This window comes from Globicephala melas, chromosome 6 (genome assembly GCF_963455315.2).
Source record: "Globicephala melas chromosome 6, mGloMel1.2, whole genome shotgun sequence".
Lineage (NCBI taxonomy): Eukaryota > Metazoa > Chordata > Mammalia > Artiodactyla > Delphinidae > Globicephala > Globicephala melas.
The window spans coordinates 85778625-85806238 of record NC_083319.1 but is presented as its reverse complement, the minus strand read 5'-3'; the positions used below and the strand labels follow the sequence as shown (position 1 = coordinate 85806238).

The 27614-nt window shown below is 46.1% G+C and overlaps 1 protein-coding gene across 1 annotated transcript; it reads left to right on the top strand.

Moving 5' to 3' along the window:
* The first annotated feature begins 379 nt into the window (after nt 1-379).
* Nucleotides 380-27614, top strand: FBP1 (fructose-bisphosphatase 1). The gene is made up of 7 exons (XM_030832874.2): nt 380-727; nt 11293-11455; nt 14770-14862; nt 20629-20769; nt 23690-23827; nt 25543-25662; nt 27237-27614. Exons 1-7 carry the CDS (start codon nt 558-560, stop codon nt 27426-27428), a joined length of 1017 nt encoding a protein of 338 aa, XP_030688734.1. The 5' UTR covers nt 380-557; the 3' UTR covers nt 27429-27614.

Sequence of the window (27614 nt, the reverse complement as noted above, 5' to 3'; positions counted from 1 at the left end):
AACCGCAGCGGTTAGAGCCTCCTGCCGGAACCCGGGAGCAGCTGGGCTGCAGCGCTGCACTGAGCACCACGCCTACCCTTACCAACTTACGTTTTATATCTTGGGGGGAAAATCATGATTGCACCTCTGTGGCAGGGTCGTTGTAGGGACTGAAAAAGACCATGTAGGTGGCCCAGGGCAGCACTCCACTACGCCAGTGGCAGTGCTTTGAGGAGGCGTGGCGCGGCGACAGGGGAGGAACCGGAGGTGGCGGTGGGCCGCGGGTGAGGGAGCAGCCCCGCTGTTGGAGGAACTGAGACTGGACAAGGATCCCGGACGGGGGGTGGGGGTGGAGGGCGGAGTGGGCGGGGCTGCAGTTGGAGGGGCGGGGCCAGGGCGCGGAGGTGTTCCTGTGGGCGGAAGGCGGTGACCCGCGCCTATAGGCTCCGCGGGACACCCCACTGGGACCGGGCCCACTCCGAGCGGTGCTGACCCTCCGTCTGTCTGCGCTCCAGCCGCGTCCCACCGCGTCCCGCCGCCTGCACCTGCCGCCCAGCGCTCAGCAGCCCGGCCACAGCATGACGGACCAGGAGGCCTTCGACACCAATATCATCACCCTGACCCGCTTCGTCATGGAGGAGGGCAGGAAGGCCCGCGGCACGGGCGAGATGACCCAACTGCTCAACTCGCTCTGCACCGCGGTCAAAGCCATCTCCACCGCTGTGCGCAAGGCGGGCATCGCGCACCTGTGAGTCAGGCCTCTGTACCCCCGGACCCCTCACCTTGGCCTCTCTCTCTCTGGCAGGGGATCTGCCGAGCAGTCCGATGTCTGATCCTCTGCCCCTGCTGTCAGTCTCTCTGTCTGACATCTGGGACTCTCTCTCCCTCTCTCCCTCCCTCCCTCCCTCTCTGCCCCTCTGCAGAAGCTCAAGCGGCACTCAAGCCTAGTTCCGCCTTCCATTAAGCTTCCCACCTGGGGGCCTGTCTCACAGTCCACAGCTGCATCCACCCTGCCGCCTGCTCCCCTGGGCTGAGCAGCCTGCCTTAGCACCCCTCTGGCTTCCTCCTGATGAAATTGGCTGGCCAGGTGGGCACCTGGCCTGACTGCCATACCCATCCTAGCCTCAAACAGGAAAGTGCTGGCCCAGGTGCCTTCCTTTCCCTTTCTTTTCTTCGACCTCCTTCACTCCCTTTGGAATTGGGGTCCCAAGTCAGGTTTCTAATTCAGTATCTCCTTGACCCTAGACAAGTCCTGTTAGGAGCAGTGAGTGGAACCCCCACTGCGAGGAGGCCCTCCGTCCAGAGCTTTCAGGGGCGGCAGTGCTGGTGTGCACAGGGCTGCAGGAGGTCTGGAGTGGGGCTTGAGATGCTGTATTTCTAAGACGTTCTTCTGTGGTAGGTGGTGCTGAGACCGCTGGTCCGCAGATCACATTGTGTTTAGCAGAGCAATCACAGGACATGGGGATTCAAAGAGTACCTTCTTGTGTGGCTTGTTGTAAGTAACACAAGTGCCCTTTGGTTTATTCTGGTGTGCACGAGCATTTTAGGTTTAGACTGGTCCTCAGTATAGCTGAAGGGTGCCTGGGTTTTCAGATTGCCCACACTCCTTCCTAATATTTCCCACACTTAGGAACACCTTAAACATTGTGCACAGTGCTCTTAGCTGATCTGAAAAAGTATAACCCCTGTAACCTAGTTTCCTTTTCTGGTCAGCTTTTTGCCTTTGGTCCCACAGTATGGCTTGGTAGAGCTAACTCTTTTTTTTTTAATTTTTATTTTATATTGGAGTATAATTGATTAACAATGTTGTAATAGTTTCAGGCGTACAGCAAAGTGAGTCAGTCATACATATACATGTATCTATTCTTTTTCAAATTTTTTTCCCATTTAGGTTATTACAGAGTATTGAGCAGAGTTCTCTGTGCTATACAGTAAGTCCTTGTTGGCTATCTATTTTAAATATAGCAGTGTGTGCATGTCAATCCCAAACTCCCAACCTATCCGAGCTAACTGTTAAGGAAGGAGTGTAACATCACATTTATTTTCAGATGTCAAGCAGGGATGGGACAGTACGTTAGGAAGGTGGTGATTCCATTACTATTTCACCTATGGTCCCTCTTAATACATTTCTAAGGAGGCTGTGCGTTAGGAAACACACTCAATTAAAATCTTACTTCAAATTTAATTTACAATAAGTAAAAGTGTCCTAACAGCTTTATCTGCCTTTGAAAACCAGGGAGCTTCTTCAAAAAGAGTGCTTGTCATTTCTTGTATTATTTTAAACTGTGTCAGCACCTTTCACAACCCCAAAGAGACTCAGAAACACAAGATCTGCTTTGAGGTGCATCTTTCCCACCTTCTAAGTAATGTCCGATAGTGGGACCTTAGGTAGTGGGATTTTGATAGTGGGACCTGGACAAAGGGTGCTAATGTTGGCTATATAAATTATGTATATTTTTACACTAGGTACCTGTAAATACCAGGTTAAAAAAATATTGTTGTTGCTATAATTATAAATTCCTTAATAAGTTGCACTCAACAAACATTCAAACCACTCAGAAGAACACAACGGGAAAAGTGAAACCCACCTCTACCCATTCCCTGGGGTATCCACTATTCATAATTTACTGGTTATTTTACTAGATACTTCTTTTTTTATGTCTTTTTTTAAAATTGGAGTATAGTTGATTTACAGTGTTAGTTTTTGGGTACACAGCAAAGTGAGTCAGTTATACTAGATACTTCTTTATATTAATATAAATTTATACATGGATACATATTTCCATATGACTCTTTGTAAATAGCAAACAGAATGGAATCACACTTAATGTATTCTTCTGCAGTTTGCCTTCATTATTCAACAATATATATATTCCACATCCTTCAATGTTAGGACATGTAAATCCGCCTCCTCCTTTTTAATTGCTGCATTGTGTTCCACTGCACGGACATGTCATGAGCTATTTGACATCTCCCATATGTTTGGGCATGCCACTGGTCTTTGACTATTTCAAACAGCATTGTACCTGTGAAATGGGTGTTGATGCATGGCCATGTGGGTGGCTGGCAGAGGAGGACATTAAGTACTCCTGTGGGAATATAAGTTTGACTGTCTCAGTATCATATGTAGTTGAGCGGGGGGCAATAAGACAAGATCTTAACCTAGGCCTCCAGAGTACACTCATGACTTCGATATCCTGGATGAAGAGGCCAGCATGCCTGCAAATAACTTGTTAGTGCTGGTGACTTGCCCTAGAAGGGCGTCTAGCCAGAGCGACAAGATGATTGCAGGTTGCGGGAGCCTTGCGGAACCAGTTTATGGAGCTCAGCCCTGACTCCTCATTAGGGACAGATCAGGAGTTTAAACATAGAGCCTGGAGAGCTCTCTCTCTCTCTCTCTCTCTCTCTCTCTCTCTCTCTCTGTCTCTTTAGTTCTAGAAGAGACTGAGAGATGAGAATGATACAGAGCTTATGCTGTAGGAAAAATAGTACAAGTATAGAATTATAAAACAATAGAGATCTGAAAGATACTTTCCTAGAGGTACCAAAAATATGACGTGGATGCAGAGGACTGTGGAGTATCAAGATAGGCATTTGCAATGGTCAGGAAAAGATGGTCATAGGCTTGATGGCTGGAGAGCATTTTAGGCTGGGCCATCGTGTGAGGAAATGTACAAAGTAGGAAGATGTTGCTGGAAAAGTTGCTCATTCAGTTTGACTGAAGCCTGGACTACTTCAAGTAATGTAGTGGTGGGGCATTTGCAGGTGTTAAATTGTGGGTGCATTGGGGGAACATCAAATGGCAAGGGTGAATACTTTATATTTGGGGGGATAAGCAAAGGGGAGAGGTACAGGTTTTTTTTTTTTCTTTTTTTTGCTGTACGCGGGCCTCTCACTGTTGTGGCCTCTCCCGTTGCGGAGCACAGGCTCCGGACGCGCAGGCTCAGCGGCCATGGCTCACGGGCCCAGCCGCTCCGCGGCATGTGGGATCTTCCCGGACCAGGGCACGAACCCATGTCCCCTGCATCGGCAGGCGGACTCTCAACCACTGTGCCACCAGGGAAGCCCGGTACAGGTTTTTGAATGGGGTGGTGGAATGAATGGAGATTCATCTGGGGCAGTTATGGCTGGAAGTATAGAGTTAAAAGAGAGAAAGCTAGGACATGTGGAACACCAGCTGAAGAGGCTCCGGAGAGCTGAGGAAAGCAGCATTCAGAGCTGGGGGATTAGAGGGAAAGAGGGGGAGGACCTGGGAGAAGTCTGGGTGGGGATGGGGGAGAAGGACAGCAAGGGAGGTTCTCAAAGAACCCCGAGAGCAGGGCTGTGCCATTAAAAACAAACAAAAACGAAAAAACAAAGAAGCCCCCCAAAACCCAGAATTCCAAAGGAGGAGCTGAGTTTTAGAGGCTGGAGAAGGGTAAGAAGATGATGCTGACATTTTGGTGATGCGGAACTTGAGGTGTTAGAGGGCCATACAGCTGGGGATGTTGCCCAGGCTGCAGTTAGTTGCGACAGTCTGGAATTTGGGTGTGAAGAGCTGACTGAAGATTAGGCCACTGGACTTTGGCACATTCACCCTCAGGCAAGAGGAAGAGGAGAAGAAAATTAGGATCCGGTTTAGCAGAACGGGAACATGCAAGGCTTTAAGAGCACATTTTTTTTTTTTTTGCGGTACGCGGGCCTCTCACTGTTGTGGCCTGTCCCGTTGCGGAGCACAGGCTCCGGACGCGCAGGCTCAGTGGCCATGGCTCACGGGCCCAGCCGCTCCGCGGCATGTGGGATCTTCCCGGACCGGGGCACGAACCCGTGTCCCCTGCATCGGCAGGTGGACTCTCAACCACTGCGCCACCAGGGAAGCCCTAAGAGCACATTTTGGAGAGAGGTGGAGCTGGGCTCAAATTCCTGCCTCTGCTATTTAACTTCTGTGAGGATTTAGGCAATTGGCGTAACATCTCTGAGCCTCAGCTTCCCCACCTGTAAGATGGAGACAACTTTTTTTTTAATCCTCAAAGAGTTGTATGCGGAGGAACTGAGTTCATTCAATTGATACTGTCATCATTGTTTTCCTAGGTTGAAGCTTTTTGTTTCTGGAAAACAGATAGCCTATATCCTGCTTTTCATTCCTTAGTAGTTGCCCACGTGCATTTCAACAGGGATATATTCCAGGCTAGAATATTATATATTAAGATGACTTTGCTCCCTCAGATTGGTTACCGGAAACTTCCCATCATGCTCACGTGACATCGGGAAAACTTTCTTATAAATTTGAGGTCACTTCTGTTGTTTGGTGGAAGAAAATAATAACTAACTTTAGTTTTAATTTTGGAATTACAGGTCAGTTAACACATACTTGAGCTTATCTTCAAGTTTGCAGAGTTTATAATCTTAAACTTCTGGAAATTTTATCATAGGTATCTTATATTCTTGAATTATCATCTCCATGTTACCAAAAAGGAATTGTAACTTCCTTTCCACACCCAAAGCAGAGCCAGCCACATACCACCCTATTTGCTCACTTGGGGCTGGCATGAACTCAAGCGAACCTTGGGGCCTTTGAAGCTGCTCTGGTTGACACCTCTTCTTCAATGTTTAGTCGTCCCTAGGAATCCACCAGGGACTGGTTCCAGAACACCCAACAGATACCAAAATCGCGAATGCTTAAGTCCTTTAGGTAAAATGGCTGCGTACCGTCCGCCCTGCGTGATCTCGGATCAACTAACTACGGGGGGAAATTCGCAGATGCAGAACCCAGGATACCGAGGGTGGCCTGTATTTCTCATCCGACCTTTGGATGTTCTGGGGTGGGTGAATGGTTGGTCATTTACTTCAGAATCAATCAGTAACAAGTCATGTTACCTTCAACTTCAGTGATAAGGATTAAATAGTAATCTGCGTCCCTTTTTCTTCTAAAAATGAGCTCTTCCACTTGGCTCTCGTGCATGCTATCTAAAGGGTGGCCTGCTTTACACTGCCATGCTGACATCAGAAGGAAAAGGTCTAGTTAGTTAGCAAATCAAGGAAGTCATCGAAAGTTCTTCCCTAAGTGTGGCCCTGGCTCCGGTCCTTGTGTCTAGGGATCTGCTTCAGAAATGTGAAAGGAGCCTTTCCCCTGACCATCATTAATTACAGACTTTATGGCTGTGAAATGGCTGTAGAAACCGTATGCAAATTTGAAAAACCATGCTAATGTTTAGTCCAAATATCTAAGGATTTAAAAATACTGGCCAAATTAACCTATCCTTCTAAAGAGTTTCCCATCATATGAATGAAAATGACTTAACAGTTGTTTCAAATTTTCAGTGAGGTTTTTACAGTAAGCATAAGAGGAGATACTACAATACTCGCCCTGTGTTGTGGCCAAAAAAAAAAAAACAAAACAAAAAGAAGAGATATTACAGACAGCAGCTTCTCAAATTGATTTTTCTCCCCAAACTCCAGAAAGAGAAATTTTATGTCTCTGGGGGTTGAAAAACAAACAGTCACAGGGGCGTAAACCCTGACAGCATAAACTACAGGATGCTGTGCTGCCCTGAACAACTTGGGCTGCAGGGCCAACTAGCATGAATAAAATTGAAGTGACATATCATAAGCATCTCAAATGAAATAATATTCCCAGGGAGACTTCAGTCAAACGTGAACTTTGAGCACTTCCTTTTCTTGTCACTTAGTTACCTGTGACACTGTTCCGCATTGCCTGTCTTCCCAGAAGCTGCCTGAAAAACTGGTTTAGAAGTCATTTCCCCTCCCCTTCATCAACCAACCTGTACAACCAATCTGTGGGCTCCGTTAAGAACAATGATGGCTGCCATTGTCTGCTATGAATCAGGTGTATCACGTGGGTTAGCCCTCACCCTTACAAAGCCTGGAAACAATCAGGGAGCTGAGACAACTTGATGGAAGTCATATAATCAGTAAGAGGAAAGGCAGAATTTGAACCCAGGTCCCTGGTGCTGTGTTCTTGTCAGGACCCACCTTGCTTCTCAGCATGGTTGTATTACTGCTGCGGGGAGTTAGGGATGGAAGAGAATGATACCATTTCTTGTTCACTACCTTGGTGCCAGTCTCTGTTCTAAGCCCTTTACCTATGTCAACTCATTTACTCCCCCTCTCTACATACTATGACATAGATACGCTAAATTCCCATTTTACCAAAGATCAGAGAAGCTAAGAGATTTGCACAGGGTTGGTTAACATGTGACAGAGCTGGGATTTGAACCCCAGGGTCTAGAGTCCCAGCCCATGGAGGAACGTGCCTGATGATGCTGCCTTTTCCCCACTGCTCCTGCGCGTGCCCATCGGGTTATACAGTAAAGGCTCTTCTTCTATCCTTTGGGGCCTTTGATGGAATGATGACTGATCAGAATGCAGAAGAGTATTGTTTCTAAGGGACTTTCTGAAAACTTAGGAAGAAAATAAACTATGTGCTCTTCGGCTAATTAGTTCCTTGAGGATTTTCTTAGGGCTTTTTTCTTCTGTCAAAGTTGTAGAAGCCTTTCCTGCTTCCGGCTTTTCATTGATCCATGGAATGTGTTCCCTCGGGGGTCTTGCTTCCCTTCTGGGGGCCCCTCTTGAGGCATCTTGGGAGAAGCCTGACTGAGCGTTTGCCTAGTCCTGCCTCATCATCCCTGGGCGGGATGACACAGGGCTGTGTGAGAAACTCCTCGTGTCATGGCTAACGCGCTAAGGTGCAACGTACAGAATCTGAGATGATTGGGTATAGACTCAGATATTGTCACTATTGACATGGCAAGCTGGGAATTCATTCTCCTGAATCCTGCTTCTACCTTAGAATCACTTTCCTGGGCCTTCTCGAAGACTTTCCTAACACAAGGTCTCACCAAGGGAAACCCTCCCAGAAGATGACCTAGAAGAGTTATAAAGTGCCTGAATTTTGAGTTTGAGGGTCCCAGAATCATCTATCCCCATGTTTTTTATGCTTCACAAGCAACTGGAGGATAGATGGGGAAAGGTCCTTCTGGTTAGAACAGAGGAGGGACCCTCCATGGGAGTAAAGAGGAGGAAGGAGGGGTGACCACCCAACCAGGCAGGGAGGCGGAGCCATCCAGTGGTCTGCATGGTTTGGCCATGAAGATGGCCATTTCAGTTCTGGTGTGGTGAGTGTCCCCTACAGTGTTCATCCTGCAGCTGTTATATGGCCCCTCCCGACTCCCCGTGGACAGCTGATGCCACTCTCTGTGACCCAAGGGCAGGATCCACCTCAGAACCCTGGAACGGCAATGAGGAACCTGGCTGGTGGTCTTGGCTGGACAATCCAGCTGCCCTGACGCTGACTGTAACCTCTTGTAGCCCACCGCATGGGAACAAGACTGAGGCTTAAAAAGTTACTTACATAGGGCTTCCCTGGTGGCGCAGTGGTTGAGAGTCCGCCTGCCGATGCAGGGGACGCGGGTTCGTGCCCCGGTCCGGGAAGATCCCACATGCCGCGGAGCGGCTGGGTCCGTGAGCCATGGCCGCTGAGCCTGCGCGTCCGGAGCCTGCGCTCTGCAACGGGAGGGGCGGCAGCGGTGAGAGGCCCGCGTACAGCAAAAATAAATAAAAAGTTACTTGTATAAATGTGCACAGAGTAACTCCTCCCGTTTGGAAATATGTGAAAAACAAATTCCCTGTTCCTTTGGATAAATTACTGACCCAGAGCTGTTCTTTGGAATCATTACTAGCTGGCTTATTTGGGCTCTTTTAAGGCTTTGTTATAGCTTCATTTTCGTTTGAAAAACATTCAAAGTATCCTTCAGCTGGAACTGCTCCTTTGCAGTGAGAACTTCCTTGACCATCTAAACCCCTTGCCCTGCCATCCCCCAGCATCATGTTTCATTTTATTAGCGCACCGGTCACTATCCAACATGATCTTATTCATTCAAAAGCACTGCTTGTTTCTTGTTTGCCTCACTCACTAGCATATAAGCTCCATGAGGGCAGGGATCTCATCCATCTTGCTCAGCACTGTAACCCCAGCACTCAGCACAGTGGGGACAATAGATATTTGTGGAATAAATGATCACTCACACAGGCCTCTAGGAAGCTTTTGAGTAAGAGGAACTGAGGCCTGACTGTTCTTCACCTCTCTCGCTGAGCCAGATACCCAGAACAAAGTGTAAAGTAGGCTTTTCCCATGCCTGCCTCAGTGCCTTGTCCAGCTGTCCCAGCCTCCCAGGCCTCCCTGGAACTGTCCCCATAGGCCGGTCCCTCTGGGGACAGTGCCAGTGGCTTCCTCCAAACGCCAAGTTGCCGCTCCTATACTTATTCCTTCAGGCTTGGGTTTCCCTTCTCTTCAGCGGATGCTTTTCAGCAAGTATTGCTAGAGGGCCTACTGTGTGCTGGAAGTTGGGACACAGTGGGGGAAAACACACCCTCTGTCCTCATCCTCATGGAAGTACAGATTAAACAGCCATGCCAACATGAAGATGATGAAGCCTGGGGGATCTTGACCCTCCCACAGTATTGCAGATCCCTAATGAGTGCTTCCTTTAGCGACCAAACAAGGGACTTAACATGAGGCGTGAAGGGCTGTGCTAAACCCTTTGTGTATGTGTGATAAGTGTATAATCCTCCAACAGCCCCATGAAGCATCATTACCCTCCATGGTCATGATTGAGAAGGAGGACTCGGAGAGAGCAGGGGACTTGCAGAGCTGAGGGCTGAGCCAGGTCTCTGCCGCGAAGCCCATGTTCTTTTCCATCAGCGTTATTCACCCTCCTGAAGTCAGTAGTGACTTTAATGGTGGAAGTGTCGGGCTAGGAAGGAGAGCCAGTGGGTGCCAGCAGGGCCACTGAGGAAGATGCAGGCCATTGAGATGTTGGCCCCTGCCAAGCCCTAGTTCCATCCGGAATTCGGCTGCCTTCTTTCTTCATCAGTGTCGGCCTCACAATTGAAATGAGAAAGAGACTATGTGGAAAGAGAAGGGAAAACCCAGCTGCAAGTCTGATAGATCCCTTGGTCTTCTACTCATGAAACAGGAGTGACATGATGAAAAGAAGTGGGAGGAGGGCTGGAGGGACAAGACGCTGTTTTCCAGGTGGGCGAGGGAACAATGCTGAAAGAGGCAACACTGGAGAATGGGCTTGATGCTAACTGGAGTTACCTCCTGGAGAGTCAGGCCAGGCGAACCGTTTGGGTTCAGACCATTTCTGGTGTTGGCTCAGTTTTGTCCAGCAAGAGACATGCAAGTTATGTTTAGAGAAAATGCATTTTCAGGAGTTGAGCAGTGAATGCCATGACAATCAGTCCCCAGGCAAGTGCTCCCAGCAATCTCAGCGAAGGGCAGCATGGTACCCCTGCTCTCCCATTCTCAGCTGTCTGGTGGGATCTTCAATGCTCCTACTCTTTCCCTTCCCACATCCAGTCTCTTATCTGGTTCAGTGCATCCTCCTTCTAAAACATTTCCCCTCCTTTCAGTGTTCTTCCTCAACCCCAGGCTATGACAACCCTCCTCTTCCTTCATTCTAACAAACTAGGCTCCATTTTGGACCAGCCACTTGGATTCTGGAAGCTCCACAATTACTGACTTGCAGATACCTTGAAAATAAAGTAAGGACTCCAGACTTCCCAATCCCTTCAGCCCCTAGGACTCCTGCCAGAGGCAGTGAGGTGCCCTTAGGAGAGGCCTGGCTTGAAAGTCAAAGTGAGCTTCTCGCCTCCGCTCTGCTGCTCCAGTTTAGAGGAGCCCATTGGTGTCTTGGAGTGAGCATCCTCCTCCATAAAATGCGGTAGTGGGATCTGTCAAATTTCTTTTCTTTTAGGGTCTCATCAGCTATAAAACCATAGATCCCGTGGCTTAGTTTCCCTCTCAGGCTCCTTCCCACCCAGAAGGTTTCTTTGCTTGCTGTGTCTGTCAACTGATTCATTATGCATTAGCTCATGTATTTGGGAGTGAAAATTGGTTCTTGGGGCAGGTGAAAAAAAATCAATCTTTTTGGGTGTGAAATATATGTACATACGGTGCATAAACAGATACACACTTTATCTGCAATATTAAAATTTCATAGGGGAGTGTGTTAGGGGAAAAAAAACCTCTTTAGGGGCCATAATGAAAAAAAAGCTTGAGAAACATCGATTTAACCACAAAGATGTGCTGGGTACCATGATAGGCACTGGACAGGTGAATGACAATATCTCCTTCTCTCCAGGAGCCAATCCAGATGGATGACCACCTTTCTCGTTCTATTTCTCCCAAACCATGTGTCTCCTTTCCTTTCTTCTAAATCTTACCAAATGCCCTCTTTGAGTGAGTTTATAGATGCATTGACATAGTCTGGTGGTCATGGCTTATACTTTTGTATCTTTTCTTCCCTGTAGCTATGGAATTGCTGGCTCTACCAACGTGACGGGTGATCAGGTGAAGAAGCTGGATGTCCTCTCCAATGACCTGGTTATTAATGTGTTAAAGTCATCTTTTGCTACCTGTGTTCTTGTGTCGGAAGAAGATAAACACGCCATAATAGTAGAACCTGAGAAAAGGGTGGGTCTGCTACACTATCGAGGATTTTAATGTAATCATTTTTCTTTCTGGCTTCATAAAGGACTCCACTTGTTCAGCCAAGCTGGATTCCTAGGACACAGCCTAGATCCCTCCTGAACCATCAGTCATCATTTCACAGATTCCACTTCACTGCCATATCTCAAACTGTCCTCTCCTATCCACACTTCCACCACAGTCCGTGCCGTTATCATCTCTCCCGCATGCTCATACATGGGAGAGACTCAAATATACTCATACTCATCTCCACTTCTAACTTTTTATTGTCATGTTCAAGGCTCTTCAAAGTCTGGCTCTGTTAGCTACGTCCTTCCATCCACCCAATTCCCAACCTTCATAACCAACCTTCCTGCCAATCTAAGCTGTTCGTATCAGTGATTCATGCATTGGAATCCTATTAATCTTGTTACCGAACTCAGGATGCTCAAGAATCCAATACTGAGAGACAAGTGTTGGGTAAAAGGAAAGATAGCCTTATTGAGGCAGCCAGCAATCCTGGGGAGAAGGTAGACTCATGTCCCAAAGAACCAACTCCCTGTTGCCTATCTGGGGACAAGAGTTTTTAAAGGGCAGTTTCAGGGGTGTATAAGCAGAGGGAGGGGGCTACATGCAGAACAGCACAGTTAGCTCTGATAATCATCTTGAAATTGGCCATGTGGTGGTCTGATCAGTGTCATCTTGATTGTTTTTAAGTACAGCTAATCTTCAACTCCAGGGTCAGTTTGTTCCCATCTCCTTGAGGCCAGTTCTTAAAAAGAACTGTGTAAGATGGAGGAGCTTTTGTCATTTCTAGTCTGGTCATCATGTAGTTAACTTCTTCCACCTGTGGGGAATTCAGTATCTGCAAAACAGCTTAAAGGATATGGCTCAGAATATTATCTATACCCCATGAGGAGGAACTAAAGCTTCCTGAGTTTGTTTAATGACTAAACTATTATTATTTTGTCTTATTTGATTGTTTTCCTTTGTTTTTTCATTTTCTCACTTCTCTGGTTAAACTTATTCTTTGGCTAGTGTTTTTCTACAGACAGGAGGCAGGCAGAGGACATTGGGGTGGGGGAAATCTGTCTTAAGAAAGCCCTGTAGGGTCCTGCTCAGTTACGGTCTGATTGCTTCTTGAGGGTAGAGAATGAATTATATTCTTCTCTGTACCCCAGCCTCTAGCACAACATTGTAGGGGATCAACAAAAAATTACTGTTGAAAAAGTGAATGAAAGAGTATATCCAGCTTTCACTGCACAGCAAAAATCATGTAATAATAATAACAAAAAAAACCCATTTGAGATGAGTTACTATCTTTCCCTGTTTGAGATGAACTGGGGACATGAAGGAGTAGGATGAGAAGAAAATCAATCAGAAGATGAATTTAAAGAGACTGCCTGATATCCAGTCTGACCTTTATAAGAGGGATGGGGAGCCACATCTGATTAACTTGCTTTACATCATTCTTTTTTTTTTTTTTTTTTTTTTTTTTTGCGGTACGCGGGCCTCTCACTGTTGTGGCCTCTCCCGTTGCGGAGCACAGGCTCTGGACGCGCAGGCTCAGCGGCCATGGTTCACGGGCCCAGCCGCTCCACGGCATGTGGGATCTTCCCGGACCGGGGCACGAACCTGTGTCCTCTGCATCGGCAGGTGGACTCTCAACCACAGCGCCACCAGGGAAGCCCTACATCATTCTTAAAATACACTACGTGTCAGATTCAAAGTTCATGTTGTTCTCTGCTGGGCTTCTGAAGGTACTTGGCAGTTTTAGGCACTTGGATTGAATTTGTTGTTTAGTATTCTCTGTGGGTCTGCCCAACTTCTCTGAGTACAGTGTGCCTTCGTGGTAAGCGTGTTCCTGTTTTCCTGATGACAGTTTCTCCTGCGTCAACCAAGGTGATTTGTTCAGAGCAAGCGGTCAGGGAATCAAAGAATTGCCTTAATTTGATGCAGAAATTTAACAACCACCTCTTAAAGTGGCTAATTTGGAGGTGGAAAATCTCCAGTGGTGTGCTGGTAAGCTGGCTCTCTATTAGAAAAAAACCCCTCTGATTTGTAGCACTTGCCACTTTCAACTGTGCAAATGGTCCCCCAGAGTTGATTTTGAGCTACCAACATGACATCACTGAAAACAGAGTTGGGAAGAGATGTGCACCATTGGCCCTTGAGAGCTGACTCCAGCCAGCTCCCACATACCCCTGAAAATCCTATCCAAAGAATTAGTCTTTAGTAGTCCTACAACAGCTGAGGGTTATTTCCTTTGGGAATTACAGTAGAAATATGGTTGAGAACTCTGTGCACTGTAACCCCAAGTATCATCTATAAGAACTGCATGAAAATATTCTTAGAGAGCTTTTCCTTTTTCTTTTTTTCTTTTTTTTTTTTTTTGCGGTACGCGGGCCTCTCACCGCTGCGGCCCCTCCCGTTGCGGAGCACAGGCTCCGGACGCGCAGGCCCAGCGGCCACGGCTCACGGGCCCAGCCGCCCCGCGGCACGTGGGACCCTCCCGGACCAGGGCACGAACCCGCGTCCCCTGCATCGGCAGGCGGACTCCCAACCACCAGGCCACCAAGGAAGCCCTCTTAGAGATCTTAATGTTGTCTTTGCTTCACCTGAGATATTGTGTTTTGCCCTTATGAATAAAGTTTTGTTTCTCTTCTTCCTTTGACTGCCAGGAAACTCCAACCAAAATTATGATTCATTCAAATCAATGATATAGGAAATTATTACTTAATTATCTGTATTCCTCACCTTCATCTATATCTATGCCTCCTATTCTAAGTTGTGTTTCCTCTGCCTAATGATCTTTTGATATGTATTTCTTGTTGTTATTTTCACTCTGTATGCCACCTCATACCTTCCCTGACAGAGTATAAATAAGACACATTTCTTGAATTTTCACCTAGATTCCCTCTTTTAACCCCTTAGTGTATACTCTTTATTTCGTTACAATGTGTTCTTTTTTTTTTTCTTTTTCGGCTGCATTGGGTCTCTGTTGCGGTGCGCAGGCTTTCTCTAGTTGCAGCGAGCAGTGGCTGCTCTTTGTTGCAGTGCACAGGCTTCTCACTGCAGTGGCTTTGCTTGTTGCGGAGCATGGGCTCTAGGTGCGCGGACTTCAGTAGTTGCAGCACACAGGCTCAGTGGTTGTGGCGCACAGGCTTAGTTGCTCTGCGGCATGTGGGATCTTCCCGGACCGGGGATCAAACCCATGTCCCCTGCATTGGCAGGCGGATTCTTAACCACGGCGCCACAAGGGAAGTCCCAATGTGTTCATTTTAAGTGTAAAGTTGTGTCTTCTTTTTTTTTTTGCTCAGGGTAAATACGTGGTCTGTTTTGATCCTCTTGACGGATCTTCCAACATCGACTGCCTTGTATCCATTGGAACCATCTTTGGCATCTACAGAAAGGTAAAATGTCATGGATCAAGCTCCTGGGTTGGGACCAAAAGGAGAGTTAAGGTTGAACATCCAGTCCTGTTTCACTATTGGTGGCACAGCCAGAACGTACATCGTGAAACCTTGTGAGGCTTGAAATAGGTTTATATGTCAAGTTCTGACCTTTCAAGTTCTGCCTTAACTGCATAGTGAAAATCTATTAGGTTGTTAAAAGAAAATGTAGTTAAAGGTGGGTGGGAAGAGAAAGATATTTCACTCTTTTAACTGTACCTTGCTTCCTTTTGTGACAGAAAATAAAATTAAAAACAAAAGAGACAGTGTAGGGTAGCTGCAATGATGTAACTATGTGAACTGAGAACTGTGAGAGTGTGACAACCATCGAGAGTACTTATATCAAAATTGTCCTTTAAATCCTCTAAATCAGGGGTCTGCAAACTATGGTGTCCCTGGGCCAAATCCAGCTCATTGCCTGATTGTTATGGCCTGTGAGCAAAAAATAACTCTTTTGAATGGCTAAAAAGAAAATCTAAAGAATATTTCATGACCTGTGACATTTATTTGAAATTTAATTTTCACTGTCCATAAGGTTTTAATGCCATATGGTCAGCTCACTTGTTTACTATGTTGCCTCTGGCTGATTTTGCACTGCACAGGCAGGGTTAAGTGATTTTGATAAAGACTGTGTGACAGTAGAGCCTAGAATATTTACTATCTGTTGGTTTATGGAAAGAGTTTGCTGACTCTGCTATAAATTATAGAAAGCACACTGGTACAGTGAGGGGATCCAGGCTCCTGCCCTGGGTCTTTTCTACTTGGGTGACCTGAGCAGGTAACTCTACCTCAAAAGTCTCTCTTCCCTTCTCTTACTTTAAGTGTGTGTGTGTGTTTGGGGGTGGAGGGGAGCGGTTTGGTGGAAGTGCATTCAAATATATACAAGTGAAAATAGAATGAATAGCCACGGGCCCATCATAAAAAATGATGAAATCTAAAATATGTCATCTTGGCTTCAGCCTTCTTGTTTATTTTAGAAATAAAACCTCACAGATGCCTTTGAGGCTGAGCCCTTTCCTTCATCTTAATGGACGAGGTGGCTAGTTCAGCCAACCTCTGAGGTTCCTCCAACTTTCCTATTCTGGGATACAGAGGCCATAACTTAAGAAGCGAGACCGCAATTTGTGCTTTGTTTTTCAAAGTGACTTGTTGTCTACTATTGCACATAATCTCCTTTCAAACATGGGAAGTAGGACCGCCATGGGACAGTTCTCTTTCCTCATTGAAATGTATCTTGTGTTTGTCTTGGCTGGGAGGCAGATCAATTTGAGTAACTGAAAGTCCTAATGAAAGACAAAGGCAAAGTAATTAATCTGTTTTCCAAGTCATACCATGAAACATCCCATTCTTGTTATAGACAAGGAGGCATGTAATTTTACCTGCAAGTTATCAGATCTATATAGTATAGCAAGAGAACTTTGCAGCAAAATTCTTCATGTAGAGGAAGACTTCATGTAGAGGAAGACAACCAGAGCTAAAGCAACACTAATGTTTGCCAGCCCCAGTTTCTACCTTAACCCCCCAAATAAAGACTCTTTTTAAGGGAAAAAAAAACCCTAGAAAACCGGCACTGGTTATCAACTAAAAAAAAAATCAAAACAGCCTGCAACAGCAACTCGAATTACAAATGCTAGAACAACTCAACAATGAGTCTCCACGCTCTTCTCAATAGACCTGAAGTGACTCTCTTAAAAGACCGAAAGAGGTGATGAGTGTCACCATTCCCTTTAAGTCACTTCAGTTTTCAAAAGCCTTATTGATTGTTTGAGGATTTATGGGACATAAATATTGACCGTCTGATGCTTTAACGGAGACCTTTCCTGCTTTCCGTAGAGCTGGATCTGGGCTGGAGTTCAGCTCCCTGGTGCAGCCGCTCAGTGGCATAACATTAGTTGGTAACTTGAACTCAGAAACAGTGATCTGGTCTTGCCCACATGGTGCCTGAAAATAGGCTCCAAAGGGATGTCTTAGGGCCTGTGGTCCAGTATTTCTACGAAGTTCCTGCCACAGCACCTTCAGAAGGGTCACCCCACCTCTGGCTGGAGACATTCAGAAAAGGTAGAATTCTAGAGTGTTTGTCCAAATATTGGGTCAAAATCTGTCTCCCTGTTGCTCATATGGCCTTTTAGAGCATCAGAAAATAAGACTCTTTTACATGCTTGGAAATGGCTTTTCTGCCTTCCCCTCCCCTTCTTCTAAATCTTCTTTAAGTTGAATATCTTTCATGTGAGATGGTTTCTCGACCTCTCTAGTGTGGTCACCCTCTATTGGATACCATTCTAATTTTCAACACCCTTTAAAAATATCCAGTCCCCACGACTAAAAGCAGAGTTTCAAAAGTGCTCTAGAAGCTTCAGAATCCAATTCACTTCCCTTAACTGGGCACAGGGAGATGTAATAGCCATATGGAGTGTGGTTTCCTGACATTGATGCTTACTAGCTCTGGGGACCTTGGGCAAGGTAACCTCTTGTTTCCATATCCATAAAGGGGAGATACTGAAAATTAAGCATAACGGCAATGAAAATAGTGCCTGGCACATAAAAAGTGCTCTATAAATGGTAGCTATTAATATTACTTGTCTTGTTTTTTGTATTAAGATTCAACAGAGAGTATCACAAATCAAACTAGCTTGAGGAAGGAAAGGAGGGAGGGAGGGAGGAAAGAAAGGAGGGAGGAAAGGAAAGGAAAATTATCGGTTCATGTTAACTAGAGAGTCCAGTGGGTAGTACAGCTGTATTCAAGGACTCAGATGACATAAACGGGACACACTTCCTCTCCGTCTCTATTGCTCCCTCCTCTCTGGTGGCAAAATGGCTCCCAGTAGGTCTGGGCCCACATCCAATCCTTTCAGCAACTCAAACAGAAGATGCAAACCTCTTTTCCAACAATTCCAACAAGAATATCATCTCATTGGCCCTGATTGTCTTGGCTTTAGGTCATGTGTCCATCTCTCAACCCATCACTATGGCCTGAGGCATGCAGTGATCTGATTGGCCAGACCAGGGTCATGTGCTCACTCCTGGAGCTGAGGGCCAGGGGGGTAGTATTTTGAGGAAGGTTAAGGTGCATTTATCAGCAGAAGGGTGATGAGTGCTGGCCAGGCAAAATCAATGGATGTTCACTGCAGATTATAAATGCCTTGAGAGCAGGGACCTTCTCTTATATATTTTTTTGTCTGCTAGGCAGCCTGGTACAATAGTAGGTGAACAATAGTGGCTGAGTTACTGGACACTCTGCCATATGCCCTATGAGACCTTCTAGGGAGGGTTTGGCTGCCGCTCTGAGGGAAGACCATCTGATGATAGGACAGCCCCACCCCACTTCTGCCTGACTTTCTCCTCCACCACCTCAAGTCTCCAGAATCCATGGTGTCTTTCGTACTCTATATGGAGTGACGTGGATTAAAACAGAGCAACACCTACAGCAGGTGGTGGCCTGGGCTAAGTAAAGGTAGGGTCCAGATGCTTTTTAATTTTGTCAAGTGCTTTCTGCACATTGGTCCATGAGTATCCACATGAGACTGTAATGGATTCCCTTGGAACAAAGGCATTCATTGCTGAGGGTTTGGAGGAGGGAATTCATGCATTAGAAAGGGGGATGGGGTAGAAAAGTATTCCTCCAAATGAATGACTAGATGGAATTATTTTGTCTTTCTTTTGAGTGTATGGATCATAGATAATGTTACCATTTCTTATTCCATGCAAGGAAGTTGAAGGCTGAGATTATTTGGTGACAGTGTTTCAGAGAAAGGCTGTTCATCCTTGTGCCACAGACAGACATGGGTGGTTCTGGATGAGATGAATCTCTGGGGGACTTTTCTTGGTGGAGAACTGACTCCTCCAAGCCTAGGGGCTTCCAGTCAACTTACTTATTTACATGTTGTCTTTGTCTTATTTTGTGCTGAGCTTTCAGGGTTAAGTAGTTATGACAGAGGAAGCGGTTAGAGCCTGACTGTTTTCCTCCCACTATGTCACTGGCTTTGAAGGAAGCTGGTTCCTTTTTCAAGGTTGTACACTGGCAAAATTTGGAGTTTGAGAAACAACTCAATTTTCTGATACTGTGTTTAGTCTGTGTTTAACTGCACTGCACTACCCTGTGAATACAAACCAAACTAAATTAAATAATTTGACCCAACACAACCAGCCAAGCAAGCAACCAACCACCTAGATGAAAACTGTTAAACACAAAGATTGGAGACAAGAGGAAAAAAAGAGAGAAATGGCTTTTGTGACATTTCCTTTTACATGAGTAGTTCTTAAGCTTCAGTGCAAGAGTCAGCTATGGTGCTTGGCAAAATACAGACTCCCAGGGCCCACCTTAGAAAGTCTGACTTAGTAAGTCAAGGCTGCAGCCCCAGAATTGCACTTTAAATAAGCATCTCAAGTGATTCTGATGTACATGGTCTCTGGACCACACTTTCAAAAGTTATAGGAAGAAATTACCAGGAATGTATTTCTTTTTTAAAATATTTATTTATTTAGGCTGCACTGGGTCTTAGTTGTGACACATGAGATCTTTAGCTGCGGCATGCGGACTATTAATTGCAGCATGCGAACTCTTAGTTGCAGCATGCATGAGGGATCTAGTTCCCTGACCAGGGGTCTAACCCAGACCTCCTGCATTGGGAGCATGGAGTCTTACCCACTGGACCACCAGGGAAGTCCCATACCAGGAATGTTTTTGCTGAGATGACCTCCATCTCTGGTATCATGATATAGATAGATGCCCTTACTTATTCTCAGCCCCTGGAATCTGTGGTTGGGGAGAGAATAAATGAAATTGGCAGAAACTGCCCATTTTCACTTCTGTTTAAATTCAAGTAGAGAATATTCAAGCTGAAAGATTTGTTTGAGGCTGTTTTGAGAACCATAGAAGCCAATTGCAAGTGTTAAGAAGGTAATTATCAGTTAGTAATCATTGATTAGGAGCCATGCCCTTAAGTTTTTCCTTTCCTTAGTATTAGGGAACAAACAGTCACACGACCCAGTGGGCTGTGTTTTTAATAAAAAACAAAGAAAAGATTAGAGTACATGTCATGTTCTAAATGTAAGTATTGTCTTATTAAATTTTTGTAGTTGTGTGTGCAGGTGCATGTGTGTTGGTACTGTTGGTTTGTGATGCAAAATGTATTTTTTTTTACTGTGGGTCATGGTCAAAAAAAGGGAAAGCATTTGCCCTACACTGTAACAACTCTGGAGAGAGATTCTCAGTTGCCGTATTTCTGAGACTTTCTTTGTTGTGTGAGTATGGACCACACTGCTCACTGGAGTATGTGCTGCAACTGGCAGGAGCTCATGAAATTGATTTCCTTACCAGACTTGAAGCCCTGCAGCCCAGTTTTAATTTGTTTAAATAAAGATAGAGTAGGCAGGGGAAAGACATTGATGACTGTAATAAGATTAAATTAGTAGGAGCTGGCAAGGAGGCATGCTCTTTTTTTGAGAGTGATAATGGAGAGATGAGGGAATATCAAATTAGTAAAATTGGAGGAGGACCCTGATGGGAAAGAAGGATCCAGATGCACGAAATTTGGGGTTTGGTGGGAAGGCCGCTGTGGTAATATAATCAGGATATTACTGATGTGAGGAGGAAGGTCTCTCTGGGAAGATGCCCTATTTCATTACGAGAGCACCTTGATAATGCATCTTGCTAATGGATGAACTGCAAAAAAGAACCACAAAACAGAACACAACAAAAAACGAGTTGTGTTTTCTTTCTCGTCCTAGATTTCAACTGATGACCCTTCTGAGAAGGATGCACTGCAGCCCGGCCGGAACCTGGTGGCTGCTGGCTATGCACTCTATGGCAGTGCCACCATGTTGGTCCTGGCCACGGCGAATGGAGTCAACGGCTTCATGCTGGACCCGGTGAGAGACCCCAGGGGAAGCTGGGTGCTTCGCTGGTGGCTGTGAGTGAGTGTTTATTGTGTGTGTGTGTTGGGGGAGAGGCAGTACCTAGAGGTGGAAGATGAGGCCCGTGAAGGGGCAGAGATGATGGGTTGGGGAAGGGGGGAAGGGAGATGGAGGGACCACCATGAGAAGATTATCGAGGTGAGAAATGGTGTCTGTCCAGAGCATAAGGAGTCTTTCTTCCACGATGAATTCTTTAGAGTGGACGTGACTCAGCTGACTCAGATGCCCACTGGGCTGAGCAGGCCACACAGATGAGTGGAGTGTGCTGGGAAAGGATGGTCAGGGTGGTGGCAGGGCAGTGGCGGGGCACTGGGGAACTGGGGAGGTCTGTCAGTTGTTACTCCTTGGGAATAGAGGCTCAGTCTTGCCAAGGCTTCCAATGTTTCAAGAAACACTAGATTTTTAGAAAATGTAATGTTTCTGGATGTGTAAAACACTGTGCTAGCCAATTAAAACATGTTTGTGGACCAGATGGAGCCCATAGATGGTCTGTTTGCCACCCACGCTATCCATTACTAGCTTATTTTCCTGAGGTGAATGGGTGTCCCGGCTGAAGCAGTGGACCACCTCATTTCTTCAAAATTAGCTCCGAAATTCATTTGATGTGCACGAGCACGCAAACCTTCAGTGAACCCTTGTGGTTTTGAAAGGCTTTGACGAACTCAAGGAAGTGAAAATAAAGAAGGAAATGAAGATAATTCCTTAGTCTGTCCAACTTATAGAGAAAAACACCCTCGGGAGCTCCCTGGTGGTCCAGTGGTTAGGACTCAGCGCTTTCACTGCTGGGCCCCAGGTTCAGTCCCTGACAAGACTAAGATCCCACAAGCCACGTGGTTCGGCCAGAAAACAAAAAACGAAACAAATTCCTCACGGAGAGGAGCCCAAGGTGCCATGAAAAATATTCATTAACAATTTTTAATTTGTGGATAATTTCTTCCACATGTGTATTAATTGGACTTCTTTATTTATTCTGTTAGATGACAGTTTCGACAGAGCAGATGAATTGAGCAAAGAAATCTCTTTACATATTTGGCATAACTAAACCCACCATTGAAATGAACTCCACAGAATCATCTTCCGTAGGTCGGCACATTCATTGTGCATTGGGTCCAGTGTCCCAAGGGAAAAAGAATTGAGGTTATAGATACCTTTCAGTTTTAGAAATGTCCTCAGATGACATTAATGAAACTATTTATTTGGTGCTTTTTGCTGACAAACCGAACCCCAGGTACGGTCAGCTGCTAGAATCCTGGGAGGGGCCGGTTGCTGGTGGTGGGGCCTCGAGGTTTGTGGGTGGCGGGTGGGAGAAATCGGAACGTAGGCTGCCTTTGTCTCCCGCACGCTTGCACAACTGGACTTTGCCTCCTTGGAAGCACCCGAGCTTAATAAATCAACAAGGGTAGGGAAACAGCACAAGTTTAAGCCTCCAAAGGAGGTGATTTCAGGGTAAAGTGGTGGCAGAACCCGAGCGAAGTTCACTCTGAGCCCAGGGTACAGTTTCCGAAATCACTGATGTTTTGGGTTTATCCTCTCAGCAGGCGTTTACCGCTTCCCCAGACATTCTTCTGGTAACTTCTCTGTTACCTTTCAGTTTATGGATGTGTGGAAAACATGAAACCTCTTCTTATTTCCAGATTGCAGACCTTGTGTCGGGGAGTAAGTCTCTGTGTGTTTGATAGTCTTTTGTCCACCTCACACTTAATGGCCACTCAGTGTTTGGAGGCTGCGCTACCCCCTGCTGGCTGACCTCCCAGATCTGATGAATGCCTGCAGGGTAGGGGTCAACCTAGTGCTTTCTTTTCATTTTGGCTGACAGCTTCCGCTAAGAAGACCACAGCAGCTTTATTTGCATTTCTAGCAGGCTTTAAGGTTTGAAAAGCTTTTCAGTCTCTTTCTCCCATACAAGAGACTAACCTCCTTCACAGCTAGGATGTTCTGGCCAGGTACCAGGGCGGGGTGCCCGCAAAGCATGGCTTCATGAGCACCTGTTGTGTGATGCCTTCATTTTCCAGACTTTTACCAAAAAAACCATAAAAGAAAAAAAGAAAAGAATCACTCACAGTGACACCTTTCAGTGACCACTGTTAATTCTAGTCTCTTTTCTCCCCCTACCCTCCTCTCTCCCTCCCCCACTTCCTCTCTACTTCCAACAGAAACCAAGCTTTGTATGGGAATAAGTGGCTGGGGAGAGAGGTGTCCAAGGTGGGACCTCCCTTCTTAACTCTGTCTCCTCCCCAGATGGGCGGAGCCTCAATCACTCTCTTATCAGGGACGCGTAGGAGCCCCAAACAGTCCTCAGTCCAGAGCTATAGGAGTAATGTGACACTTTGCTCCAAAGCTCGAATCTCCTTTGAAGAACCTAAGCCTTAAAGGCATCAGCTTAGCACTGGGACTTCGTGGGAGGCTGAGTTCTGAGAAGCACTCTGTAGATCAGTGAGCAAAGGCACCGGAAGCTATATATGCTGTGAATCGAAACTCACGGTGCTCGGGGAAAGTGACATCAAGATAGAAACGAACAAACGGAAAGCTAAGAGCAGCCATGAACACTTTGGTGTAACTCAGCTGCCCATCTCTCCTGATATCCTACCTCCTGTCTGCACCAATTTTTTTTTTTTCCCAAAGGCATGGGTGTCCCAGGCCAAGGAGAAATCATTTCACAATGAAATCATTTCACAATGTTACAAATATTGAATCATTATGTTGTACACCTGAGAGTAACATAATGCTATGTCAATTATACGTCAGTTGAAAAAACAAAAAGATAAAAACCAAGCTCTTTGTGCTGAAGGACACACGTGACCTCAGGCCTCACGCCACCCCCTCCCACAGGCCTGAAGGAGATGTCACGGCTCCACCTTTCCTTCCTGTTTCACAGGCCATTGGAGAGTTCATCTTGGTGGACAGGGATGTGAAGATCAAAAAGAAAGGGAACATCTACAGCCTCAATGAGGGCTACACCAAGGACTTCGACCCTGCTGTCGCGGAGTATGTCCAGAGGAAGAAGTTCCCCCCAGTACGTGAGGGCTGCAGGGTCGGGGTTGGGGGAGGGCCCCTGAGTTATGTGTTGATTCATGATCTACCCTGGAGAGAAAGGCGGCAGGGACAGAAGCGGGTGGATTCCACTGTGCTGGGGACCGGAACCTCTGCCCTGAGACGGCAACCCCTTTGCCACTTTCTCTTGGCAGAAGAAAATCAGGACTGTAAAGTCCGTCAGATGAACGAAGTCATGGCAGTAAAACATGCTTCACTGCTGGGGTCCCTGATCCCAGTTGGTACGAAACGTGGTCCTTGCAGCCCAGGCCCCAGCCCTGTGGCACCTGAAGGATTTCTATCAGTCACCTCTAGACTGAGAGCAGCCATCGTGGCATCTCTCTAAAGAGGTTACACATCACTGAACACGAGGAGAAGAAATGGCTGTTTGTAGAGACGGTTCTATGTAGGAATATCCAATCTTGTCCTACTCTTGTTACTGAAAGCTCGGCCTCTCTGTACACACCGGTGCCGAAGCAAATCTCGGAGACAGAGTTTTGGGTGAAGTAGAAAAGGATAGCTTTATTGCTTTGCCAGTCAAAGGGGGACACACTGGGCTCCTGCCCTCGAAAACTGTGTGTCCCAGGGACTTCCCTGGTTGTCCAGCGGGTAAGACTCTGCGCTTCCAATACAGGGGGCCCGGGTTCAATCCCTGGTCAGGGAACTAGATCCCGCATGCCACAGTGAAGATCCCGCATGTTGCAACTAAGACCCGGCGCAGCTAGAATAAATAAATACATAAATAAATATTTTTTAAAAAGTTTTACAGAAAAAAGAAAGAGAAAGAAAGAAAACTATATGTCCCACCCTGGGAGGATTTGATGAGGGTTATATAACAGTGGTTCGAGGCTGGGGTCTCTGACAAGATTAGGGTGTGAGCAGGGCCTGCCCGCCTTCATCTCGTCTCAGGTGGTTTCCTAATCTTGACCAGCTTCTCGGGTCGCTTTAATCTTGCCTCAGGTGGTTTTTTAGCCGTTTCTCCCTTGATTAGCAACTGTTTAAATCTGCCCTTTGGAACTCAGGGAAGGTCATGGAGGCTGGAGTCTTGCCTACAAAAAACGGGGGTCAAAAGGGCCTCCATGCCTGGGAGCCCCACCGGGCCTCACTCATTTTCCCTCTTGCTTAATGCCATGGAAGGCTGCTGTGTTCTGAGGAAGAAGCCCAGATGTTGTTGGTTTGGCATTCAGGGACCTCCAAGCTGGCTCCAGGCTCTCTCTCCAGCCTTATTATCTCTCCTTCCACCTTTCCCTAGAGATCCCTTCCTGCCCCCAGCTGCACCAGGCTCCTCCCAGGGCCCAAGGCGGACTGCAGGTGCTTCTCTAGTTGCCCCACCTTTGGCTGGGCAGTTCCTGCTCCTGCAGAGATGAAAACCCCACCCTTGCCCCCTCTCCTTAGCTCTGCAAAATCTTTTTTCTCCTTCAGGGTCCTGCTAAATGCCTGCCCCACCCCGAGCCTGAATCCACCACACCCTCCTTAGGGCCTCCTCAGGTAATTTGAGCTATTGTAAGATGTAAGAGGCTGTCTCCAAGATTCCATTTTCTGCTGCCTGGGGACAGAATTTTCATCCCATTTCCTAGCACAGCCCCAAACGCACACCTTGATGGCGCTCTGTTTGACTGTTGAATCAAATAAGCATAGAGGACATGAAGAGAGCTCTCTCTTCTGTAACCCTAACTATTGCTGGTCTTAACCTTGTAGGACAACTCAGCCCCCTACGGTGCCAGGTACGTGGGCTCCATGGTGGCAGATGTTCACCGCACCCTGGTCTACGGAGGGATCTTTTTGTACCCAGCTAACAAGAAAAGTCCCAACGGAAAGGTAAATAAATCCCCTGAAGAGTGGTTGAGAAGCAGTGGATTTCCTTTGCAGCCTGGGAGATTTGACTGAGGAAGAAAGGTCATGGTAGCTGTTATGCTCTGCAGTAGGGTGCCAAGGATGTCTGTGGCATATTCTTTTCTAGATTAAAGGCTGTCCTGGTTAAAGCCAGGTGATATCAGCTAAAGATGATCTCTTGAGAGCCCTTTCATTGCTAAAGATAAGTGATGATGCTATGGTCAGAGGGTACTAAAAGTGCTTTCTGCTTCTACTGGATACACGTGGTTTGGCTTGGGCAAAATGAATGCCATTCATAAAATGAAATGAAACAGTCCAGCCTCATTACCAAGGCAGCAAATCACATATGCATCCCAAACAGAGGTCTTCTTTGATTGTTTTCAAAAGGCATAACATTGAAATGACTAGTGAGCTGACATTTGCTGCTTAGAAAATGCTACCTTTCTAGGGAAGGAAAGCATCTCTGGGGACACCTAGAGCTTTCAGGTAAGCTGCAACTGATGCATTGGTCTCATGCCCACAACCTTCTTACAAGCCAGGGGGTGGGCTGTGCTTGCTTATGCTGGAGAAGGGACACCCACTTTTCTTCGACACAGAGGGACAGTGTGTTTCCTTCTCAAGTATTGTCCCTTTGTTTTTCCCAAAGGACAGACAGGTTTTTCTTATTTTATTTTATTTTTAATGTGCAGAAGGAATAGGAATAATCCCCATAGTTAGAAATGGATGTATTTCAGATGTGCTCAGATCTCTGTTTATGGCATGTGGCGTCCAGTTCACTGAAATCATTAAAACATTCACTCTTACCATAGCCACCTACCTCGGGCATCCCAACCTATGTGACTAGCCTGCTCTATAGCACTTTTCTCTAATGCCTCAAAAAATTGTTCCTTAACACAAATATTGAGGTTCCTCCTTTTCCTTTTTTTTCAGTTTTGCAAATCTGACCCTGACACCTGGATGGAAATAGAGTCAGGAAACACCTGCAAAAAGCTGTCTACTCAGTAGGCAGACTGCATGAAAATGCATACAATAAAAAAGTGAATATTTAAAAGTAAATTCCAAGATGTATAACATACTAAATCCCAACCCTCAAGCCTTAGGAGAATTGTAAAAGGAATGTGTACAGAGTTGCAAACAATATTATACTGTTTGGAGGAGCCAGTCTGCTTTCCAGATGTCTGCAGCCAGACACTACCATGGACTTTTAAATGCTTATAGAATAGGCAAAGGTCCATCCAAAACACACACAGAATCACTCATTAGGTCCAGTTTCCGTGCTATAAAGAGAAGGGAAACATCGGTTCTGCCAAAATGTCATTCGGTCCTGAGCCCAGGTGGTCTGCCTCACATCTGCATCAGGCAATCTATTGCTGGCTCTTGATGGATGGCTTAATTTAACCAAATGGTTAAATTAACCATCCAGTCTTAGATGCAACCTTGTGATGGAAAGTAAGGGAAAGTATCAGTTCATTTGATCAGCTCTGCACTATTTTGCTATGAAGCAGAGCTCTTTTCTGTGTAATCTATTCTGTTCTGAGAATGCTGCTCTTGTTTTCCAGTTGAGACTATTGTATGAATGTAACCCCATGGCCTATGTCATGGAGAAGGCAGGAGGATTGGCTACCACTGGGAAGGAAGCTGTATTGGACATTGTTCCCACTGACATCCACCAGAGGGCGCCAATCATCTTGGGGTCTCCTGAAGACGTGACTGAGTTCCTGGAGCTATATAAGAAGCACGCTGCCAAATGAAGAGCTGGCCTTGCCCACACCAAACAGAATTACCTTTTATCTGGACCTTTGATCTCACAGGGTGCTACCCGATTCTGACTGTACATCAGATATTCCTAGACATAGAAATAAAAAGTATGGATATTTTCACCATCAAATGCTGTGTAATGCCTTATGCTGCCTAACCAAAATGCTATCTCAGTAATG